Source organism: Phallusia mammillata, chromosome 2 (genome assembly GCF_965637545.1).
Source record: "Phallusia mammillata chromosome 2, kaPhaMamm4.hap1.1, whole genome shotgun sequence".
Taxonomy (NCBI): domain Eukaryota; kingdom Metazoa; phylum Chordata; class Ascidiacea; order Phlebobranchia; family Ascidiidae; genus Phallusia; species Phallusia mammillata.
This window is the reverse complement of record NC_137253.1, coordinates 3,126,957-3,150,288: the sequence shown is the minus strand read 5'-3', so window position 1 is coordinate 3,150,288 and position 23,332 is coordinate 3,126,957. Positions and strand designations below refer to the sequence as shown.

Here is a 23,332-nt window from a genome sequence, read left to right as displayed (position 1 = left end):
AAAATAAAAAAAACAACAACTCAAAGTAGTTTAAGTTCAAAATGTGCAGAATATCATGTTACAGGCAGTGTCAGAAATAATTACAAAACATACACAGTGGAAGTAGAACAGTATACACACAAAAAATGTTTAATCTGATTCCAACCCTTCTGTAGTGTATTTGTTGTCGAAAAAATGCTGAATTGTAATCTTGCAGTGTCATAAAGCTTGAGGGTTTGGGAGGAGACTGAAACATTCCAGTGGAATTTTACCAAAGACAATAAAGGTAGCTTATTGGAGAAATATAAACCCTATTATGTCTGAAATGTTTGGAAACAAATAAATGTAAAATGGAATTGCAAAACTTCATAATATCACCATGGCAAGATAATAAACACCCAAACTAAATGCACTCAATCGAGAGAAAAAAGTCAAATAGTGTTAAAATCAAGGATGGCAGTACGGTACGGTACGTATTCGATTGATCGTACCACGTACCTCGTTACGTAGAGCGTACCGTACCACCGTACCGTACCAAATGTCAAAAATCGAGACGTACCGTACCACCTCGAGTACGGTACGAAAATTTGCGTACCGTACCTTCAAATAAACCAATCGGGATTAAGTTGGATACATTTTATGACATGCACTTAATGGAGAGGTGTCTAAACTCACAGAGTTGCCTTCGACTTAAGTTTCAATTGAAACCAAAAATAAGGACAATCTAAAAAATCTAATTTTCATACGAAACGAAACAAACGTTTTTGAACAAATGCAGTTAACTATCAAGTAGTTAACTATTAAGTTGCCGCAAGATAACCTAACTTGCGGCAAGTTAGCTGACTTGCAACGCTAAATTGCTGCAAGTTAGCTATGTTTCGCTGCAGGTTAGCTATCTTGCAGCAACTTAATTTATTCGTCAACGGCGCCCCATACATAGCTATCACATGTCATATTTTTTTGCCCAGGAACAATCTGTTCCAGCAACTCCTTGTTCGTAGAAAATACTTCGTTCATCTCACAACAGCTCAGGTCTAGGTTTGCTTTTACTTGTAGCAGGGATTTGACTAGTAATCGTGGAAAATAAGACAAAATAAGGACGTAAGTCAAAAATAAGAACATTTCTTAGAAATAAGGACAATGAACTTTTTTAAGACATCGCCCTTCAAAATAAGGACAAATTTTAGAAAATAGGGGCGATATGGCAACCATAACTCAAGCTACCCCACTACAACCAGCTTATTCGAAAGGGTTGATGTGTTTTCTACGATGGGCTCGTGCAGAGACAATGTATTATTTTCAACATCATGTTTCTTAAAATCATTGCTACGAAAGAGACAACAACACTGTACCTAGCTTTTTTTAACTTACATGAAAATCAATTACAAATGCCGAGTTGATCTCAGTTTTTGTCATGTGCGCGTTTTTGTAACCCTCCTATTGCATAGCGTCAGCCCGTAAGCACAATATATTTAGCAGTGACGTCATAAACTTTTTTAGACTTAGCACTATTTTGGTACAAGGACATTGTGATAAAATCATATAATAAACAACTTAAATTCCAGTTTTGAACAATTTTGATATTATCTGCAAATAGTAATGATGCAAAAATGACCGTTTGATCAACATTTATTAAGCGTACCAGTACGGAGGTACGGTACGCTTTTGGTACGGTGGTACGCTCTAGTGAAGGACCGTACCACGTACCGTACCAGGACCTAAGCTTTCTTTGCGTACCGTACCTACGTACCGTACTTTTTGATGAAATTTGCTGCGTACCGTACCGTACTATCGTACCGTACCGTACTGCCATCCTTGGTTAAAATAGTTGAAATATTAGTTTAGGTTTTGTGATTTTAATTAAAACGTTATTCCACATGTTGGTCAGAATTTCCTGAAGTTTGATAACAGTCAAAAACAGCAGTTTGGATTAGCACAATGTAATGTGTGTGAAGGAAGTAGCCATCTTGTTGAATTCATATCTAAAATACTTAAAAAAGCACGAAAACTACTTATATTGCACAATAAAACATTTATTTCCACTTAATAATGATTTAATTTAACACTCACTTAATAACGTATATCCAGTACACCTACACTAATACACATCACAGTCAATCTACGCATATTTATTGGTTATTACACACTCGAAAAAAAAATCGCTGTACAAATGCTTAAAACAAAAATTATCGTCATTTTTCCACTCTTTCCCCATTGTCCGCAATGCATTTTTGGGGCTTCCTTTTCAGCCGCCATTACGCTTCAATTTGCTTCAACCGTGACGGCCAGTAGCGCAATCCAGTGTTTATAGAGATCAGTGGTCTCAAGGGACGGATTCCGTAATTTTTGCATTGCTTTGCTCCAATGTTTGGTTCGCTTCAAACGAACAAAGTAGAAAAACTTTGTCCATAACACAACAAAGTAGAAGGTTTAAATTTTTACTGGGACCTGAAAATCCACCGTTTGGGTAAAATAACAATTGCTTTCAAGCAAAAGAGGACTGCAGGTAGCGCCTGTATTAAATCAACTTTGATAATCTTCATCTCCTCAAAATCTCGTTTGTTGTGGTGTTAATGTCACCCAGCTTACAGTTTTGTTTTGTTTCACGTAACAAAAGCAATTTTGGGATGACATGGACAAAACCTGATTGTCCCGTTACAAAAAAATGAGGTTTTCATTGCTGTTTTTTCAATCCGTCTTCAACAGACAAAAAGCTAGTTATCGCAGAACCTAATCGACATTTCGGAAATATATGTGGGCAACGAGAACTTTAATTATACGCCACATAACACTGTTTCTAGGCATTAAAATATTCCAGAACCCATGCGTGCACAAACACTGCAGAAATAGCCTGCACTTTGTTAATTTTTGAAATTGCTTCATGTGTTCGCTCCTGATAAATTAGATTTTGTGGCTTGCGAAAGCCAAGTTAACGTAGCTGACAATTCAAGGACACAGTGCGACAGGAATTATGAGATTATATTCCCGTGTCATGACGGCAGAAAGCAAACAATACATTAGAACTTTGCCATTGTTTTGTACCTGTCATGTTTTCTGTTTAGGCATCACTTACAACCAACAGCAGTCAGCTGTGGATTCCTGAAACAAAAGAAGTTTTTGGTTTTAGATTTCCAATTCTGAACCAGCACCTGTTATTCAGCAACACACAGTCATATGTTACTATTGTTTATGGAATAGCAGAGCACTACTAGCATTCTGTGTCGTTTAAACTCTGTTGCATTGAAAGCTTAATGAGTTTTTGTTTTGTTTTTGATTTTACAGAATAGTTTGTAAACTTTTGTAATGTGACAATAGCAATTAAACATGACAAGCACAACTGACGTAAGTTACTACTATCTGTTTTTTGACTAAATGCAGAAGAAAACTAACAAAGTGTGATTATCACATTCACACTAGCCTTATGTTAAGTGCGTTAATTAAAAGTTTCTCGCGCTTGACAATTGTTTGGAGTTAAGGTGATTTTGCAACATTATTGTTATTCGAGAGACTGCATTTGGTAATATGAGATCAAAATGCAGTTATAGCTGTAAAACATAAGATAGTAGTTGCATTCTACATGTAAACTGATATTTCGCCCCATCTTTGGAAATCTATCGTGTCAGGATAGTGTTTCTGCCGTGGTTTTAATTTACTATAGTTTGGCCCATGTGGCAAGTAACGCACAAAATGTCATCTTTGCTGTTAGTTACGGTTTGTGATTAAACAATTTTGACCACAGCTACCTGAGTTTAAGCCGAAGGACATCATATGCGATCCCGAGAAGTTCGTCGCTGGGTCGGGTGGTTTCGGAGACGTTGTATATGGCTACCATAAACTGAAGCAAGAGATCGTTGCTATCAAAGTGTTCACTGTAGCCAGTGACAAGGATCGAAAACCTTTGGTGAAAAGGTATGCTGTCCTATTTACTACAGAAGAGTGAGTAAGAACTTTACTAGAAAATATACCTCTGATTTTAACAGAATACATGAAGAAATGCAGCATTTGGAGAAAGCAAACCATCAAAATATCGTCCGGGTCCTTGGCTATGTTAAATGGCCATTTACAATGGGAATTGTGATGGAATACTACAAAGGCGGAGACCTTAACAGTCTCCTTTTCAACCGACACATTCCTTTGGGATTTGGCCTGCGTCTTCGAATTTTATCCGAAATATCAAAAGGAATTCAGTTCTGCCACAATCTACCTGACAAACGTTTGCTGCATTTGGACTTGAAACCGGGAAACGTTTTTCTCAATGAAGAGCTCCACTGCAAAATTGGCGACTTCGGCGGGGCAGAGCTGGCAACTTTGACTGGCCAAGCACCTGCAGATTCTTCAGCAAGAAGCACGAAGGAGAAAGCACAATACACGCCCCAGTACACAGCTCCCGAAAAACTGCAGGATAAAACAATGAAGCCCAGGAAAGAATTCGACGTGTATTCATTTGCTATTTTGATATACGAAGTCCTCACGCGTAATTCTGCCTATCCAAGTGTAAATTTAACAGATTTAATAAATGCTATTATAAAAGGAAAAAGACCAGACTGTGGCAAAATACGCAAACTGATGGAAACTTTGAAGAGCGAAGAGAAGAAAATGGTCTCAGAATTGGAAAAACTGATGAAACGATGCTGGGATCAAAAACCTACTAAACGTCCCAACATGAATGAAGTAACACGCATTCTAAATCAATTGCTTGCCAAGCAAAAATCCGCTCATCTACTTTCACAAGCCACAAAAGCTCTAAAGGAAATGGACCTAGATGAACAGTCAACGTTCAATGAGGACGAGTGCGTTCAACTTCACCAGTTTTCATCTAGAGCCAGAGCATTTATCGGTAAATTTGAAACGACAGTTTCAATAATGATTCAAAACCATCAACAGCAAGGCTGACGATTATTGTCTTTTTTAACTATAAAACAGTGAAACCAATGGACATACATTTCATTGGTTTAAACAGAATCAATCGGTTTTATATGACGTTAATCCGAAAATACTTTTTCAAGAAAACCGACTTAAAACAACCGTTTTGCATTTAGACCCATCGACCCTTCAAATTCTCAAACAAACCACCAAACCAGCAAGAACCGAAGAAAACTGGTCTACTCTAACAACAGACGCCAAGACATTACCGCGAGATTCGGGTAAAGTAGATGAATTCATATTTGCATTTGTGTTCGTTGTTTGTGTTACAACAAGGAAGTTGGTAAAGAAAAACGTTTTTGTCGCCACCATTCAGTCTTAAATGTACAAACAGCTTTGATTTGAAGCAAACTTACAATGAAATTTCGTAGATCCAACGGCAGATCAAAGCATCGAAGATTTTCCGCATAAACAAGACAAGAGGCGTTTTACTCTCATTACCACTCCACACGACGGTGCTTACGTTATTGTTGATTGCTTGTTGTTGGTAATGGCTTACAAAGAAACTTACATATACAGCAGTTATAACCTTGAATCTGAATTGGTGATAAATTTTTCTTACCAATCACCATCTGTTAACAATAGCTTTAACAGTTTTAGAACTAATTAATAAACGTAACAATGAAAGACTTACACAGTTGAAATATAAACTTTCAGATTTGACAGCTAGATCAACCATAGAAGAGCTTCCGCATACGTCACAGGAAGGTATTTCCCATGAGAATAGTTCCTTTCCAGTTCAAGGTAACGTGATTTTAGATTTTTGATGTTGCATTTTATTAGTGAAATAACAACAATATATTGTTAAGGAAAAACAAACTTCGCCCAGAATCCACAGATGTTTGAAATTGCTAAACATCAGACAGAAGCGGTAAAAGAAAGAAAAGGGGCAACACCATTTACATCAGGTAAGCCATGCTCTCAAAAACCCAATGAAAACGAAGTAATGACTTTACTTAAAAGTGAAATAAACGCAAAATGGTTGCTCTATATATAAACAGTTGCTCGTTGAAATTGCTATCCAATATCGGAAACTAATTTCTAGCTGGTGTAAATGTTAGTTTTGTTTATCAGCTCGACTTTAGTTTCACCTTTTGACTTTTCACTTTTGTTGAAATTCACGACCCTGTTGATCCTTGTAACCTGATAACGGGTCGGTTTGCTGTACACGCAATTATTTTATGAGGTTGACAGCCTTGAAACCCGAACAGCTTAATTCTTCATTGAATGCTGTTACATTGCAAAAACTATGTGTCAATTTTCAGATTCAACCAAAACGCTTAAAAGCACTGAAAAACCTCCACTTCATGTACACGATAAGCTTCCCGTTAAAACAAAGGCAACTGAAATCCAACACAAAAGCAAAGAAACTTTTCAACGATCGGCAAAGGTTGTTCCGCCCTCAGTGGAGTCAAAACCAGGTAAATGAATCGAGACCTTTATGTGTAGTTTCCGCCCGCACTGATCAGCCATCATAACTTATAATAAATTTGAACAATGTAATTAATGCTGAGTTAAGCATAATTGGACCAACCCTTCATGCAGACCAGCGCTCACGGCACACTCATATATATATCGTAGGACACCAGGCACACTGAAGCTTTGAAGGCGTTACATCGAATCAAACCGAACTTCCAGCTTTGTCACTTAGCTGGGACTAGGCCAGAAGCACCTGCTAGTTGGAATAGGCTAGTACCTGTTAGGAATAGGCCAGTACATAGCTAGGAATAGGTCAGAAGTACCTGTTAGTTGTTTAATGTCAGTTTCGTAAATTTTGGTGATTTCTTCATTAAATTATAAAGCTATGTGTTCTTTCACCAAGCGAGATAAACTTAAACTCAATTCAAATACGGTAAATTTTCAGACGTGAACGAAACTTTCAATGAGAGGCTGAAACAATCAACCAAAGCAGCAATCGACCTGTCAAGAGAGGGGAACCCAGGTACTTATGTGGCAATTCGTACATTGTTTAAAAAGCAAAAAACCTGCATTATCGATAAATTTGTGTGTTTTGTTAATTGAGCATTAAGTTCGTGTACAGGGACCTTTAATAGACCGTTAACTTAAAACTGTCCCTAATAAACGAGATACTAAAACGACACGCTTCGATGCACATGAAGGTTCAAGTAAAATAAGTGTCTGTTTTTGTTAAAACCATTGTGTATGTACACATTAATGACATTTGCTATTATATAACTGTTCTTTGCTAGTTAAGCCTTCTTAGTAACGACAAACAATTTGCTAATTAGGTGGTGCAAAACTTAACCCGAAACCACAGACAGGCGAAACGTTGAAACGTCCAACTAAACCCACAGAAAAAAGGCAAGACTTGCCTCCTTGGGCATCAGGTATTACCTCGCTTAAGATGCAAATCAAACGTAAATGCCTCATCTTAAAAGTGTCAACTCGACTCAAACTAATTGCAACGTTATAGTGTTAGATCATTAAATTAGTTTGAGGGATCTTTTCGCCATAGTGCATTAGAAAATTATAAAACAAATGATGTTTTTTAGATTTTACTGCACGCAAGGTCCCGATAAAACTTCGTTATACGACACAATGGAGTGGTTCTGACAATTCCGACCCCACGGCACCGTCAGGTAATGTGCAGTTACAGTTGTTTGTTTATTCCTAAATGTTGAGAATAACATTGAACTGTCAAGCCAATAAATGACATGTAGACTGCAGACATTGCACACCACTGTTTCGACCTGTAAGGTCTCGTCAGTGCAGCTGGTGACAAGAGATCAGCCGTATTGTCTAGTGTAGCCAGAATGAGACTTTATATGTTGAAATAATGTGCAATTTCAACAATACAACGATAAAATAACAAAATAAATGGGTGCAAATGTTGAGGCAAAAAACGCCTTTGAGCAATCTACAAGCCACAGAAACATTGAAAACTGCATTTAAACTCCAATCCCACATAAAGGTGACATAATTAAGTTTTTTTTAACGGTGACTGTCAGCAGAAACTTAATACTGACAACCCCTTTTTTTCCAGGAACAAAAACAATTGCCAAGGAAAAAAAATTATTCGATTCGACTAAAAATCAGAGCAGTGCGAAAGATGAGAAAATAGATGCGATCGATTTAACGTCAGGTAAAGTGGTTTGTCCAAAAAAGTGTTCACAGGCCGCATGTGGTTTAAAACTTCCTGAGTTAAAGCATGATCATAATACAAACCCCAGGTTTTCCTAAAACAATCCAAAATATACAAGCAGTAACATTTTCGGGATCACCAGCATTAACAAGTAAACATTGCGAGATAATGCAACACGTGCCAATCAAATACAAGCAGCAATCTGATATCGCTATCAAATATTTTTTTTGATATCCCAACTGAACGTCTGCTTCACCTTATTTAATTTGCGGCTTTGTGAGTTTTGACTTTCATTGTTGTAAATTCCCGGCCATGCTGTCCTTTGTAACCCAGGGATCGGTTTTCTGTTCACGCCGTTCCCTTCGTAAGGTTGAAAGGTTTAACTTACAAGTCTGAAACAAAAGCGCTGCGTCATTCTTGTTTGCTACATTGTAAAAGTGTTTTTCACAGTCACCATCGCGTTTTTTCTGTTTTATACACATCTGTTTAATTGCTGGTGTGACATTTATAGATTTAACTAAAACACGTGAAAGCACCAAAAACCTTACACATACGTCACAACTGGGGATGGCCAAAGACCTAAAGGCTTCAGATTTTCAACGTTTAAGAGACGATCGGGGTTTGACTTCGAAAAGTAAAGGCGCCATTTATGACGTCACTGTCCAGGGCAAAACCAACGTAACCTCAACACAGATGACGAAAACACCTTTGAAAGAGTCAACACCAGGTCAGTGATACGGAAATATAACCTACATTTATCCAGGATTTTTGAACGTGTTATACAGGAAGAACTCTAAATACAAATGAAAATATGGCTTTATTCCTCCCAAAAAGTGAGTTTTTATAACCCGACTTGTTTATATAAGAGGACCGCGGGCCGGATAAGTTGGTTGGCGGACGTACGTTTCCGACCCATTGGAGTAATGCACGTCTACAAAAAATACTTTTTGAAATATTATGAATTATGATCAAATGTTTTTGTATCGATTTCTACCCAAACGTAAGAGCTCACGCATTGCTTTCTTTCTGTTAACGATTTAGTGTTTTAAATGGGTGCAAATGTTGAGGTAAACTAGGTCTACGAGCAAGCTGCGTATCTAAAATTTCTCATTGTATCCCAACTTAACGTTGGTTTCACCTTATTCAATTTGTGAGTTTTGACTGGCATTGTTGTAAATTTCCAACCGTGTTGTTCCTTGTAACCGACCTGGGATCGGTTTTCTGTACAAACCATCTCGTTGTAAGGTTGAAAGGTGTAACTTACAAGTCTGGAACAAAACCACTGTGTATTCTGTTTTGCTATTTTGCAAAGATGTTTTGCACAATTAACATCGCGATTCTGAAATATACATTGTGTGTTTGTTGTTTCTTTACACATAGTTGTTTGACATTTGATTTAACATTTATAGATTTAACAGAAACGCGTAAAAGCACCAAAACCTTTACACATACGTCACCACTGGGATTGACCCAAGACCTAAAGGCTCCTGGTTTCCAACGTTTAAGAGACGAACGGGGTTTGACTTCGGAAAGCAAAAGTGCCACTGATAACGTCGCAGTTCGAGGCAAAACCAGTATAACCTCAACACAGCCGACGAAGAGACTCCAAAAAGAGTCAACACCGGGTCCGTAATACGGAAATATAAAAGTTATCCAGTTGTTTTTAGATAAAGTCCTGTGGTGCGTTCAAATCTAGATGTTGGCTAGATTTTTATATGACATGCTTTGAAGATCGGCTTCATTTTAATAGCGTATTATGATTTATTATAGAAAAAGCGACGCTACGCGAACTATCGATTTTGTTTGAATGAGAGTTCAAAATCAACTTTGTAAAACTGCAAAACTTTTTGATGATCAAGAGATTTTAAACACAAGCCAAAGCTACGATTTACGCCCTGCTTTTATTTGTCCACTTTTTAAATGCGGCAGGCCAAATCCAAGATCAGGAAATTAACAGTGGATCGCAATGGGTAGTTATTAATAATGCGAAGCCATTTACTGTATATTATCTCAAATTTAAATCAATTTATGAGTACTTGAAACACAGCTAGAATAAAGTTATTTGTATTCACTTGTTATCGACACAAGCGCTGAGACAAAGGACATCATACATGCCTTTCTAACAGGGCTGTATACCGGATGATTTTGCTTGTCGGGCGATTTGTGTATTTTGAAATTATATCAAATGGTTACAACGGATTTCCAAAGTATTGCATCAATAAGATTTCTACAAAAGCGTTTGAGTTTACTCATATATTGCTATAATTCTGTTGAAAGTTTTTGTATTTTTTGATCCAACCAATATGCTAAAAACAACGCGAAACTTAAATGATATTTTCCAGAAATAAATGCACACAAAGTTCGCCCCAAAACAGGGGTGATCAGTTGGGTTGCAAATCTTGATCCGAAGTTTAGCTGAAAGCTACTTGCAAACCACCTAAAAAGCACCGGCGTATAACTAGAGAACCGCTGATCTTAACGAACACTGGCTTTTCAGATTTGGCGTCAAATAAAGCCACCAAGGAGCTTCCACCCACGTCACAGAGAGCAGTTTCCGGTTATATATCTCCAAATCCACCTCAAGGTGACATATATTTTTTTTCCTTGTTCCTGGCTGCTGACAAAAAAAAACTTAAATTAGGCGTCGCAAACCAATCCGCCCCAAAGAAAAATTATTTGACTAGCGGTCACTTTACAGGCTACTCTCTTGTACATGAAATAACACAAAAGCTATTTCGTGTTTCTGTGTGCCCATGGTACAGCTTTCGTGAAGAACAATTAAGATCTAAGTTAGAAGATTATTAAAGTATTATAAGATGACATACTGTATCGAATAGGCTAGGGTTCAAAGCGAAAACAGCATATTCGACTGTTTTGCCAACTAAATTCGGCCGAATTTATCAAAACATTTGCGACGTCACGCGAAGTCGTACTCTACGTTTTTGACATGAAACATAAGATTTACCGCCAGGCAAACAGTGATGTTACTATAGTATACTAACATGGTAGTCCAGCTCCTCTTTTCCTCCCGTTTCTTTTGTTATCCTGCTTATTTTGGTTACGCATGACTGACACTGCACGTCGCCTAAAGTTTTGTGCGATGTGGTAAACAAAGCCGACACATCATTAAATAAAACGTAAACAAGCGTAATATTTTCTTTAGTCTGACTTGCTCACACACTAGTTAGTTTTTCAAACACAATTACTTTAAGATGAGAACAAACCTTCACGGGAAGAGCAGTTGATTCAGAAATTTCTTGAACATCACGAAGCAAAATCGACAATACTGGAACTTACGAAGCTGCTCAAAAGTGAGTTTCTTAAAAAACGATTAGTCAGTCTGCAAACTTTATCTGGAGGCTAATTACACATTTGTTCTAGCCGGCCAACATTTGTTCTAGAATAACAGGATAGTTTGTGAAAAAAACTATTTTGGCCAAAATGATACGCAATTCCGAAACATGCATCCGAGAAAGTCGATCAACATTCAAATGATCTAAAAGTCGGTTCGGTGTCTCACTAGGAGTTGTGGACCTGCAATTAGGGCCTGAAACCCGATCCGATCCGAACCTGACCTTGAATATTAAATCTATTAAATTAAATCAAGCCCGAAAGTCGGTGAAAATTCAGCAAAAATGATGCTAAGTGTGAAGTCAGGTCCGAATCAAGCCCGAGTATAAAAACTTAGCCCGAACCCGAATCACACTTTTCAACTCCGGTGCACTAACAAGCTGCAACTGGTAAAAAACATCACAAAGTGTAATTAAGATATTTGCTGTTTAGATCCAAGTGGGATTTGTAAAACTAGAATGCACCAAATCGGCTAAATAGGGTTCTAACAGGAACCGAATATTCGACAGTTTTGCCAAATAAATTCGGCCGAATCAATTGAAACATTGACGACGTCACGCGAAGTCGTACGCTACGCTTTTGAAATGAAACATAAGTTTTACCACCGTGCAAACAATTGTGTAACACAACAGAATAGTTGTATTTTATTATCATTACAGTTCTGTGGATGTAAGGTTGCCTCTGTCATGGTTGTCAGCCTGGTAATGAGTTACTGATTTTGTCTGTGGGCAAAATGATATTGTTTATTAATGATACTCGTTTTTACACTGTTAATTTTTGTGCAATTTAAATAATTCTGGAGTGAATAGTTAGCCTCAAAAAACATTTTGTTTTAAGATGAGAACAAATGTCCACGTGAAGAGAAGTTGATTCAAAAATTCCTTGAACATGACGAAGCAAAATCGACAATACTGGAACTTACGAAGCTGCTCAAAAGTGAGTTTGTTAAAAAACGATTAGTCAGTCTGCAAACTTTATCTGGAGGCTAATTACGTTTTACATTTGTTCTAGCCGGCCAACATTTGTTCTAAAATAAAACGATAGTTTCGTATTTTTAACATGTCACTTGCGTTATCCGCGGTGTATTATAAGCTGTACAGGCCTCAAAATGTACGCGTTATTTTACTATCTAACGCTTTAAAAACGGTCATTTTTGTACTTTTATACTCTTTCGAACACCAGTTTCGTATATTAGCTGGGCATTAACATGAAAATATAATGCTCAGATCAAATTGTGAGCACTGAGCATCAAAACAGCGATGCTCGGTACCGTGTACAGGGGTCTGGCTCGGCTCGGTCCATCTCTAGAGTGGGGAGAACGCCTATATGCGTTATACTCACAATTAGTCTACCATCGAGCTTCCTGTTATATTGCAAGTCAGATTAATTATTTTTTTATTCGACTTTTACGGCTTGCAGTGATTTGGTGAGCTTATTAGTTCTACTCATCGGGTACCACTGGGTTGGAGCAATGTCACTCAAAATATTTGCTCAGGGAAACACAAGCGATCGAAATAGGATTAGAACACACAAACTTAATAAAAATAGACCGAGTGGTGGGCGCGGTCTTGTGCTTAAGTCAGAGTTGTAAATCGGACCTTTCAGGCCTTAACTGTCTTCTCACAAACGATTCGGGTACAGGCCGGGTTTGGGGCTTGTACTTTCGGGTACGGGATCCAATTTCAGGCTCGTTTACAACTCTGGCGAGAAACTGAAGCAGTATTGCTCTACAACATTGTGGAACCTGTTGAGTAGAGAGAAATGAATCAAATATAACTGATTCAACAGGCTTGCAATAAAATAAGAAGCTTAAGACACAATATCGACGCAGTAATTTTGTTTTTTAAGGTCAACGCAATTACACTGCAGAGGATATGAGAGCAATCGCCAAAAAGCACGTGAAAGACCAAGAATATTGCAAAGCACTGTTGTTCTTTGCAATCGCAAGAAATTTTTACGGGGAACATCAGATTCAGAAAGAGGAAGGCAATCAGGCATCGAGTGTCCAAGATCACAATGTAAAGTCTCATACACCACCACCTGCAGCCAGTGTAAAGGTTTCTACACATTTGGAAGAAAAAGTTTCGTGTTCCTCTCGCTCAACTCGGTCAAAAGTAACATCTCAACAGGTTTGTGCCTATCCATCGCCCTTGTTTTGCTTTTAAAACAATGATTTCCAACCTATTTTGAAAAATTCTTCACTTCACAAAAAATAATTTCATTCCTACCCAATAGACTGCATAGCAGATGTTACACCATACCAAGATAAAATTAGGCCTTTTATTAACTTCACAGGTTATATTCCCAGAGCTGTAATGTCTATTTACAAACCACATGTAGATAAAATAAATGCCTCCCTGAAGTTTAAGAATATGCTCCCTTGAGACGAATTCATACCCGGTTAGGAACCACTGCAAAATGTATTTGAATAGGGGTACCATACATAAACACACACTGTACCTCTTTTCGGCAACGTTTACTCAATATTTTTTTATGGTGCACTTTTATGCTGTGATGCAGTTTGGTTGAAGAGTGCCGAAATTTGAGTAATATTACTGTTTTCAACTTTTGTTATCCTTTCGCATGCAGAGATATTTCGTTCACATCGATTCACAACGCGTGGGTGCGAAAGGTGGAACGCTAAGAGCGGGTTGCTGTCAAGTTAAAATCCCTGAAGGTGCTTGTGATGATGAGGTGGAAATTGTAATCACTTCACAATATGGATCCTCAAACGGAAAGGTCTTCACCTAAAACTAGAATTTATGTTAAAAAACAACAGACACAATTGGTTTATGTTTAGTTTTTTGATTTGTTTTTTATTTGGCCAAGAAAAAGTACAGGGCTAGATTTGAATTGGATGGCTAAACATATGTTGTATAACCGTGGGAAAGGTAATGAAGAGTAGAGTACAATACGTTACTACAGCGAGGCAAAGAGGTTATTGCAGATAATGTTACATGTTAGCGTGATAAAAGTTTGTACATGTGTGAAAAAACGCGATTTTCAATAAGAAAATTAAAAGGAAGGTTCAGTTTGTTCAAAAAGCTCTCGCGAACCTCACATTTACTATTTTTTGTCATGTTATGTTTAGATTTTTTTTATTATTTTTTCATGGGTCCCCATTACTGGCTTATTCATAGTCAATGTGTCCGTAATTCTTAAACTGTGTGTCGTAACACAAAAAGAACAACTGGGGATCAAGGGTGGCAAAACATCTAGTTTCTCGGTGAACCCCATGATCAAAATAGGAAAAACACAGTGGTATATACGTACTATCTCTAATCACTAAACTTTAATGTTTAATAATTTTATTATTTAAGGTTTCGCCGTTAGACATTGAGAATGGTTTTGTTGCCCGACTCACTTCGATTTTGAAATGTGAACCAGAAGGTTTCAAGTTTAGGAAACCAAAAGAAATCACACTCCCTACATGTTACCGGAATGTCAAAGAATTTCCTGTTTCTGTCGCAGTAAGTGCTGAAAACGACAGTCAAGGACAAGCACAGCTTTGCCTTTGTATATTTCTACCAAATTATGTCTCTGCTGCTTAGGTTATTGGTGGAGCTATTAACGTGCGAACTTAATATCTAATGTATACGGAATTTTGTGATTTTAGTTCTTACTTTTACAGCTCCACCGATTTAAATATTTATTTTTTAATTCAAACAGACGAGTAATAACTAAAACAATTAAGTGCTGTTTACCAGTAAAAATATCATACGCTGCTGTTTATACTCACCTGTGATTCGGTAAATACTTTAAATTAGCTTAAAAGGTATTTCTTAAACCAACGTATAACCCATGACATACAGGTCTGCCTCCAAAAGTTTCAAAACGGTGTGCGTTTCCTGTTAACCTATCGTTCTATAGCTATCAACCATGTATTGCGCAGATTTGTGACAAAACCAACAGTTCTACCTGGGAGGTTCTGACGCAATGCCTAATGGACCAAACAACTCAATCATTCACCTTCCAAACTGACCACTTTAGCATGTATGTTCTCATACTGTTATGTTTATGCATTCTAGTAATTATTTCAAATTCCAAAATTATTGTTCAAAGCTTTGACGGAATCTGCACTGCTGGCGATTTTGTCGATTTAATGAAAGAGACGGCAATCACCTTGGAAGTTTCTTCTTATGAGGAAGACATCGTATCCGAAATTGTGACTCATGTGTTTGTTTGTGACAACATTGAGTCAACGAAAAATGAGAAGCCCCTTAATTCAGCTTTGGATATGATCGTGCTACTGCGGTTAGTTCTAAGGTTAAAAACTGTGGTGTTTTGTTGAAACATGTTTTCCAGCAGCCTAAATAATTCTGAATAACAAGTTCTGACAAATATGGCTTTGCATCATTGCGGTAGCATTTATAGTGGACTGACGTTACCAAATAAATATTACGCAAAAAATGCCAAGCAAAATTTCATAAAATAAAAAAAAACAGGTAAAATAAATCACGCATACTATGGTTTGTAATTCCCCAAACATGCACTTCCATAGACGGCTATGTATTGGTTTATTTATATTTTTGTAAGTTTGTACATGCAAAATCACCGGTCTTATGTAAGTAAAACCCAATACAGAAACCAAAAACAAGATGTCCACATCCGAGTAAGTGCTGAAAACACAGTAGCAAACCCTGATGAACATATTGCTACACTGGAGAGCATCAGAGATTCGTGGCAGTTTTGCCTGACAAGGACGGACGGCGAAAACTGGAAACAAGGGATTAAGGAGATCAAACTGGAGATCAGTTTTAACAATCCAAATCTACGGGATATCGTCAAGTCTGTTTTCTTGGAGAAACGTCACTTGGGCATAAGTAAAAGTTTTTGCTTGTTAGGGGTCCCGTTTCCGTGACACATATTGTTTTTGTCCGTATTTTTTTCTTTTTTCTGTCCAACGCTGGTTTGTTATACGCGTTTGGTCAAGAAAGCGTGCTTTAAATTTATTCAAATTTACACAGATGTTAATTATTTATCCATATTTATTCCTCTTAAAGTTTGACCCAAAATGATCCAAGGGTTCAACAACAGGTCCCCAAAACGTAATTTCTTTAAAACAGCTGTACTGACCTAAGTACATGATCTAGGAGTTTCATGCTTTGTTGGTTGGTGCAATGTAAGCTATTCTAAATATTCTAACTTTTTATTGGATTTACCCATTTTGCACCCCTTTAACCCCGAAATAATTGGCTTCACTTTTTCCAGTCCCTTAGGTCAGAAATGCAAGCCCGTTTTATATTTGCTAAAAGTTAAATTTTTAGGAAAAAAATGTTTGCAGTGGGTTACTCATTTGGTGATCAAAATTTCGGCCCAATGGCCTAATGGTTGTCGTTACAGCCCATAATATGTGTACACTGGAAAGCCCAAGGGAGTAATTCACTGGTTTACAATTGCGGCAAATTAATGCATAGCGGGAAATCGCAACTGAACGCGTGGACGGACGTTTTAAGAGGCAGTCTTTTTGATTAGTAGACATCAGCGCAGTAATGCTATGTGGTTTTATTACGTTAGCACGCGTATTTTCAGCTTAGGCCAAAGTTTTGTATCTTAGAAGTGATTAAAACGATATTTCGGTTTTGTACATTTCAGGCAAACGTTGTTGATTAACATGAAGGTAAAAACCTACATGTTTTCTAAAGATCCAATAAAAAGTTATTAAACGGTAATTGACAAGTTGGCCGTCTTATGACGACTGAAGGTCAACTTGTAGGAAACGCAGAACACAGTTGAGAATGATTTTTTTGTCACAACGTAGCTTCTTTAATTTTTACACATATACTCCAGAAACAATACGTAAGTCAAATATATATTGAGAGAAACATTATTGTTAATTACTAAGGACTGTGTGCTATTTAAAACCATGTCAAAAGATTTTTAAACGGTCGTTCGGCAACTACACCGCAATAGGCTACTGAAGAACAATAAATTTATGTGACAATAATGATGCAAAAAGAATACGGACATGCAAAATAAATACTTTGGGTTAGTGCTTTCTAATAATTTGTCCTTAAGAATTTTAAAAATAACCGCAAGATTTTCTTTCCGTAAATCCGCACAAACACGCGTGTGGGGACCCATTCGTTTTTGTTTGCAAAAACAATCATATTTGTAAATCAAATGATGTGTATATTAAATTGGTGAATATGATATAGAATATATAAAATGAAAGTATATTAGAAAGCCACCTTTCTAACTTCATCCGTATTGCATTCGAAACAAGCCCTTTATGCTAAATATCTACGTGCACTAATAAACCATTGTACAACTGATAAACACATACAACAATACAGTTTAAGTGTTTCACGGCTGTTTTTATCAATTTTTGTATCTTCAGGTGAATATAATAATATAAGCCTGAATGAGACGATTCAAAATTTTATTAATTTTCTAACAAGGAAATATGACGAAGCAAAAGCAGTTGATCAGGAACTATTTGAATTTCTTAAAAGTAAGTTTAAGTTCGATGTGAGGTACAATTTAGAACCTTTTTTTTTGACCAAATTCTGTTAACATAGCAATGCTGTTGCATTTCCACAATGCTAACTGTTCACAATAACTTTAACTAATAACTACTTTTTTTAGAAACAAAGATACTAATAACGACAACCAGAACATATTATTAGTGAACGCAAAGAAAACAACTATTTGCATACTCACTTACTTTCAGATGAAAACAAACGTTTACTTGAAGACCAGCTGATTCAGAAATACCATAACAGTTTAAAAGAAAAAAACTATAAAGAAGCGTCATTGATAAGACAGAAATTCACAAAGTTACTCAAACGTGAGTTTACAAAAAAAAATAATCTAACATTTTGTGGATTGTCTTTAACCGCCTTGTATTTACACGGTTATAGGGTATAATTTTGTCTTAACCGCATTGCGTTCCATAGAGCAAGAAACCTAAGACAGCATACACATTGTTAGCATTCAAAGTTGCCCCTACACTGGGTACAAAAAAACGTAAACAAACAAAACGTTTCCCCTGAAGTGTTTATTGCAACGATGTAGTTGGAAGTCATTTAAATGTATTTTAGTTAAAGTGCAATGATTTATATATGGCTGTGCAACTCTGGATACAAGATCGACACGATAATTTTACTTTTTCAAGGTCAACGCAAATTTACTGCAGCTGATGTAAGGGAAATCGCCAAAACGCACATGGATCAACGGGAATATCGCAAAGCACTGCTGTTCTTCAAAATTGCTAGTAATTTTAACGGTGAACAACAGATTCAGAAAAAGGAAGGCAATGACGTATCAAGTATCCAAGACCAGGATGTAAAGTCTCATACACCACCACCTGCAACCAGTGTAAAAGTTTCTACACATTTGGAAGAAATAGTTTCAGTTTTCTTTCGCTCAACTGGGTCAAAAGTAACATCTCAACAGGTCGGTATTTACACGCAAACCTGAGGTTGGTTAACTTGTGGATAATTACCCCCGAAGAGGGGTCATTGCAGGGGTTAGTTATTTACATAGAAATAGATCTTTCTTTTACTTTATCCTTATGTGACGTGATCATTGGCTATTTAGTTTTATGATAAAATGGTGAATAAAACTCAATTTGTTGTTCTATTAGCAGGGGTAATAACAATTAGAACAACTGCTATGAAAGTTATACAAAATGTAAAGTGGCTTTTTTATTATATTGGTTTGTACCATGTAAAAACATGCACATACACTGTAGCTCTCTACTGCAACGTTACCTATTCACAACTGCAGCATTTTCGTGTACCTCTATGCTTTGGCGGTTGAAAGCGTTGAAATAAGTTTTTAACCTATTTTATCTTGTTCAAACAGAACTATATCTATCACACCGATTCGCAACGCGTGGGTTTGGAAGGAGGAACGCTAAGAGCGGGTGGCTGTCAAGTTAAAATTCCCCAAGGTGCTTGTGATGATGAGGTGCAAATTGTAATCACTTCCAAGTATGGATCCACAAACCGAAAGGTCTTAAAACTACAACTTTTAAATAACAATCAGTCGCATCAGTCTAACTTAAAAAAAATTATAAGTATATAATTTGTATGAACTATATAAAAGTATGTGTATAAACTATATTTTGTAACGTAAATGCGTCAAAAACTTACTACTCAACTCTACCCCTCTTTAGCTTGTAAATTAATAATTCGGCTCTTTGTGTCACCTATCCAAATTTAGCTCAATGTGAAGCTGCATTGAGGTATGGTGTTAGTAGCTCTACCCAATATAAAGCCGAGAAATATCCGAGTTCATGTCCCATTTCATGTTTTAAGACTTACAACAAAATGTGTATGTGCATGACACCAAAGAAAGTCTCGTCCATCGTATTAGAGTAACAAATTAATTTCAAAACACTTTTAAGCAAGCCCTGGGTAGGGAATAAATGTTTAATTTCTATGGCCACAAGCTTAACAAGTTTAAAAACCACAGCTCTATGTTGCATCTATGGTTTTTAAGTCCTCAAAGAAAAATAATTGTATTTTTTAAGACTTCGTTATTCGGCGTTGACAATCCCATCGTTGACCGACTCACTCCGATGTTGAAATGTGAGCCAGAAGGTTTCAAGTTTCGGAAACCTATAGAAATCATACTCCCTACCTGCTACCGGAATGTCGAAGCATCTCCTGTTGCCGTAAAAGTAAGTTAACTTGTTATTGAGTGATTGAGTTTTGTTTGTCCTGGCAAGGCATTTTTAACTATTTTCACAAACTGTTATAATAATCATAATTGAACTCATAAACAACTTATTCAAGTTGTCTTCCTATTTGGCCAAGATTCGCCACAAAACAAACGATTCCGACTGGGAAGTTCTGACACAATGCTTGATGGACCAAACCACCCGATCATTCACCTTCAAAACCGACCACTTTAGCATGTATGGCATTACACACTGTTCAGTATAATACGAAAAGGTTTACATTACCAATTGAAACAATTTGTATATAGCTATGACGTTGTCGGAAAGTTTTTTGGTCTGATGAAAGAGACGGCAATCATCCTGGCAGTTTCTCCTTGCGAAGAAGACATCGTATCCGAAATCATCGCACATGTGTTTATTTGCGACAACATTGAGTCAGCAAAAGATGTGACGTCGCTTAACCTGGTTTTTGACAAGATTATTCTGTTGGGGTTAGTACTTAAATCAAAAACTGTGTTTTGTTAAAACGTATTTAGCATTAGCCTGTAATACGTAGTCTGGTGAGGGTCTTTTCGTTGTTAATGGTAAAATATTTGAAGATGAAGTATTTAAAATTAGCCTACAATCACCGACCACAGCAACCCAAGATGTTATTATGAAGCACAAATCAACATCTCTTGCATTATACTGCATGGATACCGTCGTCTAGTGGTCACTCCCTCATTTATATGAAAGAATTTGGTTTGAATCGAAACTTTAACTAAACTTATCCAACAACATAGATCATTTTCTTTGTAATTTTCTAAATGCAGAAACCAAAGACAAGATGTTCAAATCCAAGTTAGTGCTGGAAACGCGGTAGCAAACCCTGATGAACATATTGCTATACTGGAGGGCATCAGAGATTCCTGGCAGTTTCGCCTGAGAAGGACGGACGGCGAAAACTGGAAACACGGATTTAAGGAGATAAAACTGGAGATCAGGTTTAAGAATCCAAATCTACGAGATATCGTCAAGTCTCTTTTCTTAGAGAATCGTCACTTAAGTAAGTAAAAGTCTTTGCTTGTTTTGAAAACTGTGAACTTGTCCAGTTAAAAGTCAGCATTAAGAAAACATTGCACAATTGTACAAAACGCAACACATCTCAGTTTGTTGTTACTGATATATCGTTGTAACTCGTGTTGTCTTAATTCACAAAATAAAGTTTGTATATCACACTTTAAAGCAGGGGTGGGCAACCTGCGGCCCGCGGGCCGCATGCGGCCCTTCATTAAAGGTTGTGCGGCCCGCAGAGACGCTTGGATTTCAAAAGTACTGGCAAACGATTTCAATTATTACATATTTTTGAGCTGATTAATGCGCCTGATGCTAGTTTTCTGCGATCTGTCAATATGTGGTTAGAATCAAATACGAATTATACTTGTAGTTAAGCATATTTGGTAAGAAACAAAGCAAAATCACTTTGTGTTATGCTCATGTGCGGCCCTCGATCCAATTTTGACATTTATAATTGGCCCTTCAGTAAAAAAGGTTGCCCACCCCTGCTTTAAAGCATCTCAGTCACATCGACCAGCACATCAGTATTTTTCTAGCCTTCATTAAAACATAATTTTGTTTCGTTTTAAACTTGCTAAGTTGATGTCTAACTTGAGTTCTGTCTTGGGTATCCCCTCTAGTTTGCAACACAAAATTACCGATGCATTCATAAGTTTTTGATAAGTTTATGCCCATGTGATGAACTTTAATTTCTATCTCTAGCTCCAACTGGACCGATTCAAGTAACAAACATTGATGCGAGAAACGGTTCGGTGATTTTTTAGAAGAAATGGTCTCCACGAAACGATATTCCATAATGGCGGAATTTCGAAATACGTTTGCAATTGCGGCTTCTTTCAACCAACTACGAACTATTGTTGCTACTCATATTCCCCTAACGCACGCTGCACTCAACAAAGCATTTTAAACAAACAGTTAAAGTTATAAATGGCAAACTGATAAAGTGTATATGATCAGAGAGTTGGTTGACGCAAGTGTGTGAGGCACCCGTGTTTTAAAAATGCAGAAATAGACAACGAGCCACAGATTGCTTGTTGGTTTGTTTGTTTCATTTCAATCCTCGGTGGGCTGGCAACGCCTGAATGCGTTGTGCTAAAACTAGTCCGCCGTCGGGCAGCCTGTATCTTTTTTCAAGTCCGGCGAATGATTAGCCACTGCGTTGAAGCGATGTCTCTCAAGTTTCTTGGTCAGGGAAACACGGGCCTCTAAAATTGAACTTGAGAGTTTGTGCTCGAACAAACATTTTACCCATCCGAGTATCAACAAATTAGCAACACGTTTCAAAGCAGCATGGCAGTCATATGAAAAGTGTGTTGTAAACGCTGTCCAGGGTAACAAAACGACTCTGAGGTCACATTCATGTCACGTTATCGACGTTCATTGGCGACGTTCAACGATTTTCAGTGTTATACGCTAAAGATCTTGTTTATCAGTAAAATGTTTTATTTTTGCTTGTCGTCATGTCACACTTCAGCACATATTGTATTGTAGCTATATTGTAGTTTTGCATTTTTTTTTCAGCAAAAGTGTTTTTTTATTCGTTTTTTGACTATTTATACATATTGTATTGTAGCTATTGTAGCTATATTGTAAAAATGTGTGTTGTCATGCAGATTTTGTTTCCCCTTTTTTCTATTTGTCAATTTGAAATATGAATATTCAGACTCCGTTGAAATCGTTTGTACTTTACATAATTGAAGTCATAAAAATTACCCATATTGAAGTTTTGCATTATTTTCAGCAAGAGTGTTTTTTATTACTATTTATCGTTTAAATGGCACTCAAGTGCACAATAGTAACCTCCACATTCTGTTACCATAAGCCTTCTAAATTTCACCAACAACCAAATAAGGCCATACAACAACAGAACTTTTGAAACAATAGGTAGACATCCGTTGCAACGTAAAAAGTCATTTTTTTAAACAGTTGTTTTTCAAAATCCACTACCGGTTTAAACAAACCTAAAACGTTATCTTTGGGTGCAGTTAAGTGCAAGTAAAGTCTATTAAATTTTTTTTTTTTGAAAAAAATCGCAAGTAATACAATAGCTGAACATACACAAAAACACTGAAACTTTCGAAACTCGCACACAAAGGGTTCACCGCAATATTGATAAATGGCGTAAAGAGCACAGGCGCGCCAGACAATTTTCCACAGAATTTGGTTTTAAATATTTTTGCTTAACAACAGAACGGCGCAGTGAGGTTGAGGTATAGTTGGTCGAATTTCCAAAGAAATGTCATAATGCAATGTCCGAACGAGCATACAACAACTTTGTCATTGTTTTGCTG

At 37.0% G+C, this 23,332-nt stretch overlaps 1 protein-coding gene across 1 annotated transcript; it reads left to right on the top strand.

Annotated features, from left to right (window-relative positions):
• Window positions 1–3,303: 3,303 nt before the first annotated feature.
• LOC145212118 (uncharacterized) lies at window positions 3,304–22,521 on the top strand. The gene is made up of 32 exons (XM_080080151.1): window positions 3,304–3,321; window positions 3,719–3,888; window positions 3,960–4,816; window positions 5,019–5,123; window positions 5,274–5,446; window positions 5,541–5,646; window positions 5,712–5,810; window positions 6,168–6,323; window positions 6,767–6,844; window positions 7,152–7,250; window positions 7,416–7,502; window positions 7,907–8,005; window positions 8,517–8,732; window positions 9,415–9,630; window positions 10,503–10,589; window positions 11,218–11,316; window positions 12,194–12,292; window positions 13,205–13,485; window positions 13,946–14,095; window positions 14,677–14,826; window positions 15,249–15,349; window positions 15,419–15,610; window positions 15,941–16,179; window positions 17,697–17,810; window positions 18,030–18,146; window positions 18,474–18,754; window positions 19,166–19,315; window positions 19,836–19,985; window positions 20,122–20,222; window positions 20,294–20,476; window positions 20,798–21,030; window positions 21,744–22,521. Exons 1-32 carry the CDS (start codon window positions 3,304–3,306, stop codon window positions 21,803–21,805), a joined length of 5,268 nt encoding a protein of 1,755 aa, XP_079936277.1. The 3' UTR covers window positions 21,806–22,521.
• The last annotated feature ends 811 nt before the right edge of the window (window positions 22,522–23,332 follow it).